At 35.3% G+C, this 17,469-nt stretch overlaps 1 protein-coding gene across 4 annotated transcripts in view; it reads right to left on the bottom strand.

The window, feature by feature from the left end:
- LOC120527640 (NACHT and WD repeat domain-containing protein 2) overlaps window positions 1-17,469 on the bottom strand; it is a 146,226-nt gene that overhangs the window by 32,833 nt on the left and 95,924 nt on the right. For all 4 annotated transcript variants that reach the window (XM_039751273.1, XM_039751274.1, XM_039751275.1 and 1 more), the window contains 2 exons: window positions 8,071-8,274; window positions 3,136-3,280 (listed from right to left, as the gene is read on the bottom strand). In XM_039751273.1, coding sequence (XP_039607207.1) covers window positions 3,136-3,280; window positions 8,071-8,274 — 349 coding nt within the window. The remainder of the gene's footprint in view (window positions 1-3,135; window positions 3,281-8,070; window positions 8,275-17,469) is intronic.

Genomic DNA, 17,469 nt, shown 5'->3' with positions numbered 1-17,469 from the left:
ATTTTAGAAAAGCTACATAAATCTTAAAAAAAATTGTGAAAAATTGTAAGACACATGCTGTCTTATGATTTTGAAAACAAAGAATAAATGCAACATTGAAATATTTAATGATAATAAATTTTGGTGCAATATCCAACATTATTAGCTGGAGTGAAAAATTGTAAATGTGCTCCCCTCAACCTTCTCTTATACAGAGATAGAGGAAAAAGTCATCAGAACCACTTCCAGTTGTGCAATATTTCTCAAATATCATATCTCTGTGTTTCTCATCATAACTAATTGATAATATGGATCCACAATGATTTATTTCTATTAAATAATCTATATTAAAATGATATTTTCAAACTTAGGGATGTCAAAAATTTGATGGTGGAATTTTTTCATGATTACATATGCATTACCTAGATTATGTGCAAAGTAAAAAGAGTTATAGTCACCTAAAAACATAGAAAAAGTGTTAGAATTATATAATATTTGTTGCAATGAATTACTATATGTAAAAAGGAATTTACCTACATTTAATTATGACAATGATGGAGGAAATATAAAAAATATCATAAAATGAAATATAATACTAATAAACACAACGGGAACATAGCAGCTTGTTGTTCCCATTACATCTTTATATTTACATGGCATGTTTAAAGTTTACATGTTATTTTTAAACTGATGCTGTATAAATTAAAATCAAATTAATAATAGTTATTGAAAGAATATGTGTTATATGTAATACAGTTTTTAGTATCATGCAGACATTTAGATTTCCATGATACAAATGAGACAGAACAGAGTAAATGTAATGTAAAACATCAATGTGCAACCGTTTGTTATCATAATGACATGGTTATTTCCGTGGCTATAAATTAGGGTGTTTAATGGTCAAAGCAGGCATTTTTATAAATTTGGTGAATTAAATAAGCACAAGCAATTGAAGAATTAGGATTTTAGTAATTCAGATCATTGTTCAGACGTCTGGGAACCGTCACATCTGGCAATAACAATAAAAATAAAACCATCACAATGGCATAAAAGGTACTCTTGTTAACAGTTTTAAGTTCTGAGTATGCAACTGATCAGTTTTGTATATCTGTTGGGTATGGTTTTGTGCTAAAATTAATTAAAATTAATTAAAATAATTCATGCTCATAAACATGCCAAGGAAAACTTAATATATAAGCTTTTAATACTATGGTAATTTGAAATAATGCATGATATACGATTTTGAGAAGGGTGCATTTGAGCTAAAAATCACGAAACCGCCAAAGACAGGACAGTTACGATAATTGAAAATAATTATATTCTTTTAACTTAAAGCAACATTCAGAACCATAGTTTATATGATAAACTTTGGGCAGGTGTTAATTAAATTATCACTTATGGTTGTGCGATTTCTCTCAAATTTCATATCTATTTTTTTGTCATTATTGTAAATATATATACAAAATTTCAATCAAGTAACTCTAGTCAAAAAAATTCAGATGGTTGTTTAAAATACTACTTCTGGTTGAGTAATTTTTCTGCAATTTCAAATCTGTTTGCTTTTTTCATTATAAATATCTATGCAAAATTTGAATCATCTATCTGTAATTATAACCGTAGTTTACTTAAAAATTCATGAAAGTATTCAGTTAAAGTACCACTTTTGGTTGTGTAATTTTTCTCAAATTTCATATTGGCTTTCTAGTACTTACTGTATTATGTTTTCATACTGTTTTTATTGTAAGACAGAAATTCTAGAACTATGCATAAAAAGGTATTTTGTTATTAATCAACAGCCTTTACAGTATACAGATTATTCTCTGTAGCATTAGAAAATAATTTCCACTATTTATTTATATCTAGTTCACCTTCTCTCATTTACTGTTATAAGCAGAACCACCAAATTCCAGTTATAATGAAGATTAAAAATACCTGTTTTTTTCATTGATTTCCAATCTATTGATCTTGTCCTGAACTATGACCTTTGACTTTTTGTTAAACTCTTAGCTCAACCCATTAAGATTATTAATCTTCTTTAAGCTTTGGAGTCAGATTTTTTTGAAGAGTTGTTTGTTTATGGGTGATATATTTGTTATCCAGGTCATTCTTTAAAATCTATATCAAGTCACTACATCATATTTTCTTTTACTTGAAATCACCATGACCTGTTTATCAATTTTCTGAACCCAATCTTTCATGTGATACCAAATATCCTAGCTGGAATGTCAGTCCACTGAAGGGCACACTTATACACAACCCCACATTCATTCATAGCAGGCCAGTTTAGTGTAATCAGCTTACCTAACATGCATGTCCCAACCAAACTGAGCTCAGTGCTAAATGCTGGATCACGTTAACTGCTGTCCCAGAATAGTGACATTTTTGAATAGTTTTATTTGATTGTAATTTTTGAAACAGTTATCCAAAAACATTTCAGTATGACTTAGTTCCTACGATACATTTCTATAATTTACTACCTAATTTGTTTTTGCACATGCTGTACAATTAAGCTCTCATATACAAAGTTAATTGTTTTAATTACGGTCATTAAAATATGAATATTACAAGAGTTTTATTAACCGTCCTCACAAACCAATCTGTCATTAAGCTACAATTTTTAAAATATGATTTTTTTTTTTCAGTTTATTTTAAGGACCGTCAGGGAAGATTAATTTTGTTTAAAATATTTATATGAACTCTAAAGTACAGCCTTTTACTGGATTTGTGTCATCACTAGGGAAGATAAAGAGAAGTCTGGTTTCTCTTCAAAGATTAGTGCTGTCCCGAGCTGACGCTTCAGCTGTTCATTAAGAAACAGGAAATATGACTTACTACATTTACAAATCCTCATCAGTCACATTTCAGGAAATTCTCTGAATAATAATGCTTTGAAATATATAATCATGTATTTTACTGTAACAGGTCAATTTTCTCCAATGACTAAAATCATATTATTACAGTCATAAAACAAAATGATATGATGGTGTCATTGTATTGGCAGTGAGTGTTAACATGCATAGGGAGAAAAATGTCTTCTTTAGAAAACTGCAAACTCCATTGCAGAAATAAAATTTAATATTGATACTTAATATTGAAGTAACAGTAACCTTTCCTAAATAATATATACAGTATATATATTGTGGAATGTGTACTAACCGGAACAGAGGTATCTTTTAGCTTGGCTTTTCTTCATGGTCCCCTTTTCTTGAAGTAAGGAAACTGATATTTTGAAAATTCTCTTCAGTTCTTCTGCAATACTCTGCCATTTCTTGTTGTTCTCTTCCTTCATTTTAGTGTCCATCTGTAAAAAAATTAGATTGCATGTAATTTTTGTGAATTTTATATTTATTATATAAATTTTATGTTATATTTATTACATTTCTCGGCTCCTTATTACAGAAAATTATACTGTTAAGCTGGTCATAGAACAGTGGATCAGCTCTACACTCTTAACAGGGCCCTGGAAGGTGCATGGGAGTTTGCCCAACCAGTCTACATGTGTTTTGTTGACTTGGAAAAGGCGTTCGACCGTGTCCCTTGGGGAATCCTGTGGGGGGAGTATGGGGTACTGGACCCCCTGATAAGAGCTGTTCGGTCCCTGTACAACCGGTGTCAGAGCGTGGTCCGCATTGCCGGCAGTAAGTTGAACCCGTTTCCAGTAAGAGTTGGACTCCGCTAGGGCTGCCCTTTGTCACGGATTCTGTTCGTAACTTTTATGGACAGAATTTCTAGGCGCAGCCAGGGCATTGAGGGGGTCCAGTTTGGTGGACTCAGGATTGGGTCACTGCTTTTTGCAGATGATGTTGTTCTGTTTGCTTCATCAGGCCGTGATCTTCTGCTCTCTCTGGATCGGTTCACAGCTGAGTGTGAAGCGGCTGGGATAGGAATCAGCACCTCCAAATCCAAGACCATGGTCCTCAGCCGAAAAAGGGTGGAGTGCCCTCTCAGGGTGGGGAGCAAGATCCTGCCCCAAGTGGAGGAATTCAAGTATCTCGGGGTCTTGTTCATGAGTGAGGAAAGAATGGAGCATGAGATTGACAGGTGGATCGGTGCGGTGTCCACAGTGATGCGGGCTCTGCATCGGTCTGTCGTTGTGAAAAAGGAGCTGAGCCATAAGATAAAGCTCTCAATTTAACAGTCGATCTATGTTCCTACCTTCACCTATGGTCATGAGCTATGTACGGTTAGTGACGGAAAGAACGAGATTGCGATTACAAGTGGCTGAAATGAGTTTCCTCCGCAAGGTGTCTGGGCTTTCCCTTGAAGATAAGGTGAGAAGCTCAGTGATCCGGGAGGGGCTCAGAGTCGGATGAGGTGGCTCGGGAATCTGATCAGAATGCCTCCTGGACGCCTCCCTGGTGAGGTGTTCTGGGCACGTCCAACCGGGAGGAGGTCCCGGGGAAAACTCAGGACACGCTGGACGGACTATGTTTCCCGGCTGGCCTAGAACACCTCAGGATTCTCCCAGAGTAGCTAGAAAAAGTGGCTGAGGAGAGGGAAGTCTGGGCATCTCTGCTCAAGCTGCTGCCCCCGTGACCCGATCTCGGATAGGCAGAAGAAGATGGATGGATAGATGGATGAACTTTAGGAAAGGCCTGCATTTGTCTGCAAATACAGTAAGCAGCAATGTAATCTGCATATTATTATGAATAACATGGTTGCTTAATGTAAAATATATTCAGTTATTCTGTTTATCTGATTATAGCAATAAAGGGATAACAGGGAGTCAGGGCATTTCCCAAAAACATTAGGCAAGGGGCAAGAATCAACTCTGGATGGCAGCATATACAAGTACAGTGGTACCTCGGTATAAAATCCTTAATCCGTTCCAGATCCTTTGACTTATACCAAACAGGACATATACCAAACAATTTTTTTCCCGTAAGAAGTAAAGGGAAAATGATGAATCCGTTCCCATGAAAAAAAATCCTATTTTTATTGACATATTACACATTGATGGGGTTCTATTAAATAATTTAAACATTGCTTAATACTAAAATACATACATACAAAAGCAATTAGATGAAATAAATGAAAATTTAACCTTTGCTTTTGATAAAGTGTAATACAAAATTGTTGGCATCTGTGCCAACAAATCTGACTGGGATTTGTTCCTGCCTAGTGCCCTGTGTTGGCTGGGATTGGCTGCACCAGACCCCTGTGTCCCTGTGTTAGGATATAGCGGGTTGGATGATGACTGACTGAGTGCTTATGTAATTAAATTTTAACTTTGCATAAAAAGCTCCTCTTGATCAAATTTTCAAAGTCTGAAAATTTCTGGGAAACCTGCTTAATCCAGTTTATGGTTGCAGGGTTCTGGAATTTGATCTCAGAATGCTGAATCTCCATGCATCCCTGCATTTAGTTGGTACAGTTTATCACATTTCACTGTGGATTATAACACAGTAAAATCACATATTTGTATGTAAAAAAGAATCAACTCTGGATGGCAGCATATACAAGTACAGTAGTTTATCACATTTCACTGTGGATTATAACACAGTAAAATCACATATTTGTATGTAAAAAGGAAATGGAGTCATGCTGCAATGGGCTGGTGCCCCATCAAGGGAATGTTCCTGATTTACACCCAATACCTTCTGCGACGCGATCCAGCTTCCATGTAACTCTGGATGAAATGGAAGATATTGAAGATACAAAATGAAATAGTTTTTACAAGGTTATTTTCATAATGACAGGCCAATCTTTATGACTAACAATGGAATATGAGCTAACTTCTAAAATAGGTTAGCTATTCACAGTATCATTAATTCCTTTGATTATAATTTTTATACATTTATAATAAAGCAACATAAGGTATAACGGATCAATGTTTTCTGTGTAAAAGACATACAACAAAACAAGCTCTCAACAGGGTATTGACTCTCCCTGGACACTGAATATTCAAGCTTGCAGTTCTTTTGAACTTTGGGTGACTGGTGTGCAGAATTTTGGGAACTGGAAGGAAACCAAAGCATGTATGATGAAAATGTGGAAACACCATATAGGCAATGATTCAAAAATATAATAGAAAAACTCTGTAAAAACTTTTGTGAGAGACTGCAAAAGTTTTACAATAAATGCAAAAGTATTTCATATTATATTTTCCTCTCACCTTCTCATCAAATCTTTTCTCTTATTTTTTTCCTACAGTTAATTTTGTTCTTCCATTAAATTATTTTTATTCATTCAGTCGTTTTTTTTTTCCGGTGTTATTTATGTTGCTCCCTAAGATAGGTGTCCAAAAAAGAGGTTCTCTTATCAGTTAAATTTAATAAAAATGATTGATATAAGGAGCGCTGTTGAGCAATTCATAGATGGAATAAAGGTTTTGGTGAAAGAACCTCTCACAAAAGTTGATCAGATGATTAGAAACTGTGCAGACATGTGCAAATGTCTGAATAGTTCTGAATCCTACTTTAACAGCCACATAAATCTAATAAGAAAAGTACTGAGTAATCACGTTTACCATGACCCCACAAACAATCTTTAGTGAAGTAGCCTCATTAGTTTAGCATTGTTTTTTCTTTTGAATGGTTAATGAAAATCACTCATGGTTTATGCTTCTTCCACTCACTTCTTAGCTGTGGCATGCAACATATGCTAGTTGATCACTGCACACTAGACTCACAGGAGCAAAATCATGTTCTTCTGTCGAGCTAACATGATTGGTAGGAATAATCTGTTATACAACATCAGCTCTTAAATTCTGGTCTGGTGAGGAAATGCCAGCAGACTTCACTGGTATAACATTAGCAGCTGACAGCCAACACCAAAACTAGCAAGAATGCTATGTGTTTTCTTTTTGACTTTGTCATTACTTGAAAGACATAAGGAATTATGTCACAGGTGTCTTTGGACTAAACATTTGAACATGTCTGTCTGGTATGTTGGTGTGCTTTTCAAATGAACATCGATAACAGAAACCAAAAAAAAACGTGCCAGTTTGTGATAGGGCTGCTACTGTATCCTTTTGATAGAGAAACCCTGTGCAGCTAAAATATTGCCTACAATGTAAATTTGCAACATAGGTAGTTTGTATTATAATCTTATTTTAAAAGTTTCAAATTTATAAAACATTTAAATTTTGAAATTTAACAATTAAAATTATAACAGGAATCCTCCAAGTTTTCACAAATAACCATTTGACACAGTTCCTCTGTATTTCACACAGTGACAGTTGACACAGCTTATTGTTTTGTAAACGTCAGCCAACCAGAAACAAACACTACATTGCCTGGTTCTATGAGATGTCTGCCTTAACCCATATCTGCAAGAAGCACTTGCTGGATATCTGTAAACTTTTTATTCAAAATTAACCATGGCAGACTCTGGCTGCTATTTGCGTTATTCTTTCTAAGAATCCGTAATCGGTATGTATTGTATACATAATGCACTTCACTGTAGATGCTTGGAGCTTTCCATCTGCTCTGCACAAGCATTCTATCTGGTGCGACTGTCATTGATAAATAGCTATTATACTGTGCTGATACTGATGTATAGTGAGTGCCTTGGTCCAGTCTCTTTGCTATTTTCCCCTCTTTTATAAAATATTATTTTGATTGGGGCTTTTCAAAATTATGGTGGGGTTGGAGCCTTTTCCAACAAAACATGATGCAAAGTAGGGCCCACTTACCACAGTGTCACTTTAAATCCCTAAATTTAGTTAAGTCTACTTTATTTATATTTTTTCAGAATACTTTATGAACCCATTCTGTTTACTTGCAACTTCTGTATTGAGATATAAAATGCAACAGTTTTAACAAGTTTAACTGTGATAGGTGATACTCTACAGTCAACAGTGGAAAATGTTTTAGGTGCCTATTTGAAGTTTTAAAAATAAGTGGGTAAATAAATCAGTCAAGCAAGGATGAAAGTGAACAATTGAGTATCTTCATACACTTTTGTCAACAAAAAAAAAGCAACACATGTTGCTTTAGTGTTTGGTTGTATTTTAATGTGCAAAATAAAAATAATTAATAAATGGAGATACCAGTGAGAATTAAAATCAAACAGGAATTAGTGATTTTGAGCCTGTTGATCCTTATTTCTACACATCCATTATTAGATATTGTCTTCTTTAATACTCACTGCACTTTGAGTGTTGTCCAGCATTTCAGATTTAGGTTTGAGGTAGTAAGCTGGTGGGACTGCGTTCTCATCTCGGCAGTACCACTCTTCGAGGGTTCGAGTGTCCAACTTAGCTTCAACAGCAGCATCCAAAATCATTTCAAATTCTGATGATTCAACCTCGCCTGGAATTCGGATGCTACCATATTTTTCACCAATGAGTCCCTGTGTAAGAGAAAAAAAAGACTCTCTTTAGCCTTCACAATCCAAAAAATTATTCAGGCTTTGGCCAATACTTAATCATTAGACAGAAGAACACACCAACTTTGTTGATGGTACATGAAGAAAAAAAGAATTCATGAAACTAAATGCACATGGTAAGAAGCGACTGCACAGAAATGCGTAATTGTAGTTTCTAAATATACCTTACTTGGCAGTGTATCACCCCTAGCTTATGTCTGAATTTCCTTTTCATGCCATTTTTGTTTATTTTTAAATTCGTTAATGATAATTCTTTTCCCTTTATAATTTTATTTGTATTATTTGTATAATCACATATTAACTATGAATGATATTTTATTTATGTATTATTTGTGCAGGTAATCCTGTTCTCTCATGTTCTGTTTGTTTAATGTGAGGACCTCAAGAGGTAGAGCCAACATTGCTTCAATGCTAAGTAACCATGAAGTAAAGGCAGACTGGCAAAGTGAATTCCTTACAGTTCAGTTAAATTGTGTGTTGGTGAAATTTTGATTTACGGTTATCTTGGTTTTCAAGAATTTTGCCCTGTCTTCAGAGTTTGATTATTAGATCACTGTATTGGAACCTGGCTGCTATGGATTACCTTTTAGGTAGGGCTGCAACTAATGATTATTTTGGTAGTTGACTAATTGTTACATTTTTTTTTCGATTAGTCAATTAGTCACGATTATTTCATGCCTGATTATTTTGATGCCTGCGACCTGTGGTTGCACATCCTGTTCTGGGCTCCAGTGCATGTCTTACCTCATCTGCTCACGTCTGTCAACCTGTGAATGTCACCCTGATGTCTCTGTATTAACATGATTAAAATTAATAATAATCAAATTAAAATAACAGCTAGTGAAACATATTAATTTGAAAATAATCAGATGTTGTTATATTAGTGTGACCATCACAATAAAAAAGAAATACATTAAACAATACAAACTAAAGTGCATGTAGTCTTTAAACAAAAAGTGCATTTAACTTAACCAAAAATACATCGTTAAAACAGAAATGTATTTAATATTTTAGTAATAAATGACAAAATGTAGATATAAACTATATAATGTGTAAAGCCTGAAGTGCAAAGATCAAATAAACTCTTTCACAAAAGGTTCAAGGATGATACAATAGCTTCCGTGGCAAAGCGGTAGGAATTGCTGACTTATAATCAAGAGTCCCCCGGTTTGATCCTGTCATTGAAGTTATTTACAGTTTTGAGTAGTGATTTCCTCTTATTGTTAATATTATACAATAAACACATACATTTGATTTGCGTCTGTAACAGCCACTGTAAATGTATAGTACTGTACTTGTAAAAGTTACCTTTTTTTTTTCATTTTTATTCTCTCAGTCATGATCACGATACATACTACCGTCCCCCAGGGATCTGACGCTGTTACTTTTTATCTGAAACTGGGAATAACTGTAGATGTGAGTGGTGTTTTGAAACAATCAAACTGGAAATTCTCTGAACTGGATGGATAAAAGCTGACACACAAACGCTGGTGAATCTGCCTTATTTGTATCTCCTTGTCACTTGATTTTTTTTATTCAAAGCCGCACTGACAAAAAAACATAGAAATAGGTATATATGATATTTGGAATTATTCATTTTATGACCTTATAGTACATTTCGGAAAACATTGTGGCACGGATGCAACATTATTCATATTCATTTGCGTACCTTCTTGTGGTTTTAATCAGTGACCGCGGCTTGCCCAGTCTGCACAGGACATGCAGAGGAAAAAATGTTACTCAGTGGACCCTGTGCATGCCTTGCAGAGTACATGTGCTTTGATCACTGCCAGGTAAAGCTTGTTATAGCACAAGCAACCAGCAACCTGCGTGCTCCTGCTAGCACTGAATTAGCTCACACCTTTGGTGTCAGCGAGACAAATATATGTGACATTTTGAAGAAATCATTGTATGACATGAATAGTACCAATCAGAAAACATCATTGCACTAATGCAATATTATTTGAAAACGAACAGATCGGGTGTAAATTTGTTACTTGTAAAAGTTCGCTTTTTTCACTTTTATTTTCTCAGTCTCATTCACACTCTCCCTCCCCTCCTGATCTGACCCTAACTAACTAACTAACAACGCCAGCATAAATTCTCAAGAGACAGCAGCATCACAGCTCCAGGATGCTTGCGTTTCAGATGCTTATGCATCGTGGTGGTGCTGCCTTGAAAAGAAAGCTCCGCTTTGCATAATCTACATTCAACTTTTTTCTCTTTTTCGGGGAAGTGCTCCCAATACTTTAGAAAGTTTCTGACTCAATTTTTTTCCATCTCCTTCCCCCTTCTCTGTGCCATTGCAACCACGTTTATTTTCCTCTGCGTTCTTCTTCTCCTCAGACGTTCTTCTTCATTGGTAGGACTGTGTGCAGTCTTGACAAACAATAACAAACGATACTGCCCCCAGATGTTCATGTTATGCATTGCAGTTACTAAAACCAATGTGTTTCTTTGTGACTGGAGCCTTTATTGAAGGTTCCTTTAGTCTTTTTTTAATGCTTTCCCACTTTTTTGTTAATAAATCCATCTTCAATAAAGGCTCCCGAGGTTTCATTTTTTAGCACAAGCCAGGGGTTGATGGTTATCCACACCCCTGTGGGACATTTTGATTATTAAGGGATAATGCTTATATTTTTGAACTTTTGAAGTTAAAGCCCCATTTGGCCTGGTGTAGGCCAAGAAAGCCTGTAGTGTAGGAACACAGTCTGCCTTGGAGTTCTGCTAACCAGGTCAGTGAGGATTCTGGCCTGCTTTGAGCTTCTAGTTTGCCATTTACATGCTGCTGAATCAAACACTGACAGATTATTACCAATCAATTAACAAATAGTGAATTAAAGATAGCATTTTTTGATGATCACATTATCCCAAATAGCTTTGGTAGTACAGTATATTTTTAGTTACATTATATAAGGCATATAAAATAACTAAAGCAAGACATGAAAAACATGTTGCGTTTTACTGTCAAACTGGTTTATTTTCCAATTTTTTCAGTCAATCGGCTAAACACACTGTGATCAGGGACTTTATGAGAGACTCTTGTTTAATTAAATAGTTCAAGAATTTGTAAGAATAAAGATCCACTTACAAACACAATCATTTGTGTTTATGTGCAAATGCACTTTATGTGAACCCCAGCAGCAGACTATTCAATTCAAAGACTTTTTCTGCTTCCTACACAAGTCTCTACATATCAATGAATGTGAAGAAAGCAATGAAAAATTCAACTACTTTTATGCAATAGCATGTGAAGACTCAAGGATGATTTCATGCATCTTGTACCATGTAAGGAGTTGCTGTCATTTTGTTCAAAGCCATTCAGTCTCTCCACTATAAAAAAGTCATTTTAAATTGCAATATTTCTCTTAGAGCTTAACACCTTCCCCAATCATTTGTGAGTTTGCTATCACATATAACCTGGAGCAACTGTCATCACCCTTGTATCTGGATCTCTTAATGGTTAATGTCAGGCACCATTCATTAGAACTGATACATAAAGTTGATATGCCAGGCTCAGTATTATGATGTCTTACATCTACTGTATAAAAAATACCTTGCTGTATAAATGTTGTTACCTTTTATTTTATAAATTGCTTACACACTAAAATTCTATTTTTAGTTTCCTTACAGTTGAGAATAGATTTTTTTTGCAGTTAATATTGTAAGAGAACAAATCATTCATCCATTCATCCATCTTCTGGTCTTACTAATTCCATTACATTTTCTCAGACAGCTGGAAACTATCCAGGTAGCACTATGCATAAGGCAAGAATTTTGATATTTCATTGCATTATACAGTAAAACCTGTCAAATCCAGTACTTAATCAACCAAAAATGTCTGCTATTAACCTTATGTGGGATAACCTTTAATATAAAATGGCCAACATGACTTTCTAGTGTATTCCCTTAGCCAACTGCAGTCCACAAACAACATTGTTCACTATGCTACTTATGTTGCTTGTTTCGTGTTCAATGATGTCTGCAGGGCTGCAGTGCACAAAGGCATATATTAAAATTACACACACACACACATATAATATACTGTATATGTGTGTGTATATACACTGTATATATATATATATATATATGTGTGTATATATATATATATATATATATATATATATATATATATATATATATATATATATATATATATATATATATATATATATATATATATATATGTATATGTACTAGCTGTCCCCCACTGCCCCACCCATGTAGTGGTGAAACAGGACAAACTTTAAAATTCAGTTAAAGAATTTAAAAACAATGTAATTCTGGCCAAGTGGAAGGTAGGTACACTCCAGCGTCAAATGTTGGCACTATATTTGATCATGTTCAGCTCTGTTGGGAGTGTGTCCCCAACCTGCAGAGAAAAGCACATGGCCGTGATATCTCTGGCAATCAGCAGCTACCTTCTAAAACACACATAGCTCTGATCTCTCTCTCAAAAACATCAAACGTTACTCCTTAACAATCTGTAGATGATATTGTCTGTTGAACAAACAGGTATCCCTACCTAAGTGGAGGCAAGGTATGCTCAAACACATGGTGAGAGGTAGACTCGAACGGAGGATGATGTGTGAATCAGGAAGGCTCTACCCCCCTCCCTTCTGCCCACAACCTCTCTCTCGGATTTGCACAAATAAATCAGTACTGCAAGCAAACTATGATACTGAGCGTGATGAGAGAAGTCGCAAAATCAACTGGAATGTTCAAGCAAATAATAGAAAGAAACCCAATCTAAATCCGTTAAGTATTCTCTCGTGAAAAGCAGACAGACATACAGAAAGACAGACGTTGGATTTTATACTGTATATCTATACAGTGTATATATACGTATATATATATAGATGTATACACACATATACATATAAATGTATACATACTAGCTGTGCTCTTCATCTGATTGAAATCTAAGTAGTCAACAAAGACTTTAGCATTAACGTTTGCATTGCATTGCACCATCTATTGGAATATAACGTAATGCATTCAGTAATACGAAGGACTGTATTTGTCATAAAAATGCATTACTAGAAATATTTATGATACGCTATCTGTTGAAATGACAAGTGCAATACATTTTATTGCTATTATTTTATTTTATTATTGTTGATTTTCCTGTTGTCCTACACCCAAAAGCCACAGATAGCCTATTACAACTTGAGTGAAAATAAAAATAAATAATTTCTTGGCACACAGCATATATTGTTGACATCTTTTCTGTCCTTTCACAGTAGGCTGGCAGCGTCCGTCTGTTTACAGTTCGGTAGGGAGCAGGTGTTGTTTTTTGGACAAGCAGGTTATTTGTCATTCAAAGTCAGTGCTTCAAGTTGGATAAAATAAGTCATTATTCCCTGTTGTATTTGCTTCTTCAGTTTCATACTTTATATGCAACGTCGGGGTTGGGTCTAAGCATGCAATGATATTTAAATAAACTATTTCTAATCACAGTTCCCCGTTGGAGATCTATGCTCACGCTAATATACTGTACATATAGCAGTGGGGTCTCACTTGGAAGTGTGAAAGCTTGTCAAAAGTGAAACATCCCTTATACCAAAGTAGCAGTAAGCACCAGTACACATAAATTTTAAATAACAGTACTACTAACCACAAAAAGGGAAATGCTGACTTCAAGCACTGTGGAAAGTGATGAGAAAATATTGGCAGCAGTTACTTTTCTCACATTGGTTGTGAAAGGCTCACATTCACATCAGCCTTCACACTGTGTTTCCCTGGCAATCGAGTGCGTTCTTTCTCCAAATAGGAAATAGTGTCTTCTAGTCTATATATTTATTACTTGCATCAAAAGCTCCAGACTAGTTGGGTTATTTTCATTTTCAGTGCTCATAAATAAGAATACTTATTTTGAATAATGCATTTCTGAATTAAATGTGGCAAGAGTATGATATAGCAGGAGAGCTGTCAGTAAACGAAGTGCACAGCTCATACCAGTTTTACATGTGGAACAGAGAACACACAAGATGACATATTTTTTGAGAGAGCGATCTGTGAGTAATTGCAGCTCATTTGCAATGTTTAAACAGAAATGACAGCCCTACTGATGCAAATGCAAGAATAAACTATAGATTTTCTTTCTGTATGTATGCATCTGCCATCAAATTCATGCATGCAATTGTGTATGTATGTAGTTCAAAACATAAGCCAGAATTTCAATAATGACTGTACTCAAATAATCCTAAAAGGAGCCTCATTTACAGTAAAATAACACATTGCATTGGTCTTTTCATTTTCACAAAGAAGTCCATTTATTCTTGCATATTCATTCATTGCTGGTCTACAGTGCCTAAAATCTCTGCAAGTGTGCCATCGTCTACTGCAGCTCTTTTCACTTGTGGCTTGATCACTGCATTCACTATATGTCACTTTGCATGTTCTCCTTTCTCCACGTCGAATTCAAGCCATGTACTAAGTGATGTGTGAAAAACACTGCAATGCTCTTCCAAATGAGTTTATAGTTGTTTTTTTACCTAACTGAAATAACTGGAGTGTCGATAGTTTTAAGATTAGTTTCTTTCTTCACCATGCATTTTGAAAACAATGTAAATATAAGTGTAACTATTTTGTTTGATTATTTTATTATTGTCTGCTGAAGACAACGCAATCTGAAATTGTTGGCTGCAATGAACCATGATGGGCAGTAGGTCATTTTAGTGGATAGGTGATAACTTATAGTATCAGAGAAATATTAAACCATCATATTTTGCTGAAAATGCAGCTGTGAGTTTTTTTTGATTAACATAAATACTAAAGTACACGTTTATTCCTTAGAAGGCTGGCATCTTTCAACATCTGCAATAAGATGCTGCAGATGTTCAGACAGTTGTGGCGAGCGCCCTCTTCTATGCGGTGGTGTGCTGGGGAGGCAGCATAAAGAAGAGGGATGCCTCATGCCTGGACAAACTGGTGATGAAGGCAGGCTCTATTGTAGACACATAACTGGACAAATTTAACATCCGTGGCAGAGCGACGGGCACTGAGCAGGCTCCTGTCAATAATGGAGAATCCACTGCATTCACTGAACAGGATTATCTCCAGACAGAGGAGCAGCTTCAGCAACAAACTGCTGTCACTGTCCTGCTCCACTGACAGACTGAGGAGATTTTTCCTCCCCTACACTATGCGACTCTTCAATTCCACCCCAGGGGCCGGTAAAACATTAATATTATACAAAATTATTGTCTGTCTGTTATACCTTCATTCTTATCACTGTTTAATTTAATATTGTTCTTTATCAGTATTGCTGCTGGAGTATGTGAATTTCCCCTTGGGATTAACAAAGTATCTATCTATCTATCTATCTATCTATCTATCTATCTATCTATCTATCTATCTATCTATCTATCTATCTATCTATCTATCTATTTACTGTACTCACAATGTATTACAAAGTTCCTTTCTTTTTCAATTAATTCCCTAAATAAGTTTAGTGATGTTTTGCTTGTTTTGCTTGCACTTTCTACTTTTACAGTCATAAAACTTATTTGGGACATCTACAAGCAGCAGGAGTAAGTTGGTAAGGAAGAGGTTCCTGCAAACAACTCGGACATAAACAAGTTTGCAAATGTAATTTCATTCACTTTTATGGGGAATTTGTTTTGCAAACAGGAGCCGGTATCAGTTGAGTAAGAGCAGAAAAAGTACAAAATATGCAAGCTGAAATAAACTCTATAGTTCAGTATGAAACAGTTAAGTAATCTGAAGCTACACTGGCTATTTATTTAAAGATAATAGTAATTTTTAATTCATTCATGCTTGTAAATTAGTTTTTTTTTTTTTCATTTTAAACACGTGTAAAAAGCATTTTATTAGATATATATCAATGAAAATTAAAATGTTCTGACAAACCTTTTTTGAAGTATATCAAATTTCAACAAAAGTGGTTCTCTGGAAGCCAAGATGATTCATGTGAACAGACAGACAGGTGCAAACACACCTAAATATATGAAAGTGCACTTTTTTACTTTTAAAATAATATTTATTAGTTCAGTTTTCTCCCACCGTCCAAAGACATGCAGGGTTAGGTGGATTGGTGATGCTAAATTGGCCTCAGTGTGTGGTTCGGTTGTGTGTGTGTGTATGTTCACCCTGCAACGGACTGGCACCCTGTCCTGGGTTTATTCCTGCCTTGTGCCTTATGCCAGTTGGGAAAGACTCCAGCACCCCCTGACAACGACTGACTGATGCGTAACGTTTTGTGGTACAAGGCAACTATAGCTCCTCCTGACCATGGGAGCTGTTGTGGAGGAATGTGGGAAATGGATTAAAATACTTTAAATAATTTTAATATTTTATAGACAATTCACAGATATTTTATGCAAGGAATGAACTCTTCAAAAGAGTATTCTGGGAAGAATGCAGAAGGTCAAAATGTCCATGCAACACCTTTAAAACTACTGTGTGTCATTTAGTAACATAAAGCTATGGAAACTTGGGCAAATAAATAACTTACAATAACTTTATAATTTAAAAATATTTCCAATAAATTACTTTTTTCCCACTGACATATTACAGAAGCAAACTGGATTGAATAACAAATAAATCAGTCATTAATTACCTTTAGTTTCATTCAAGTGAGCAATATTAGAACTTTAGTAATATATTGTATGTCTTGGTTAAAGTGTTTCAGATATTTAAGCATGTCTTAAGGCTGAATAATTCCAGAACAAGTTATTGTCTATATAGTTTTTTGAATCACTGAAATATTCCTTCAGTGCCTAGCTACTGCTAAGCAAGCAAGGATGAAAGTGAAAAATCGAGTACCTTCTTACACTTTTGCCAACAAAAAAAGCAACACATCTATCCATACATCCATTTTACCCAAGTAGACCAATGCAGGATTTATATTTATTATTATTATGTATCTGCGGTGGGCTGGCACCACGCCTGGGGTTTGTTACCTGCCTTGCGCCCTGTGTTGGCTGGGATTGGCTCCAGCAGACCCCCATGACCCTGTAGTTAGGATATAGTGGGTTGGATAATGGATAGATAGATGGATGTATAAACTTTGGACAAATGGAAGTGGAGCTTTAAAATGGTACTTTTAACGATAAGGTACCTGTTAGTGTAGGTGGATGAAAATTGTTGTTTATTATTTCATCAGTGCTGTGCTTACATGGCTCCCTTTTGTTT

Source organism: Polypterus senegalus, chromosome 4 (genome assembly GCF_016835505.1).
Source record: "Polypterus senegalus isolate Bchr_013 chromosome 4, ASM1683550v1, whole genome shotgun sequence".
NCBI classification, from domain to species: domain Eukaryota; kingdom Metazoa; phylum Chordata; class Cladistia; order Polypteriformes; family Polypteridae; genus Polypterus; species Polypterus senegalus.
The sequence above is the reverse complement of the archived record's forward strand: the minus strand, read 5'-3'. Positions and strand labels throughout refer to the sequence as shown.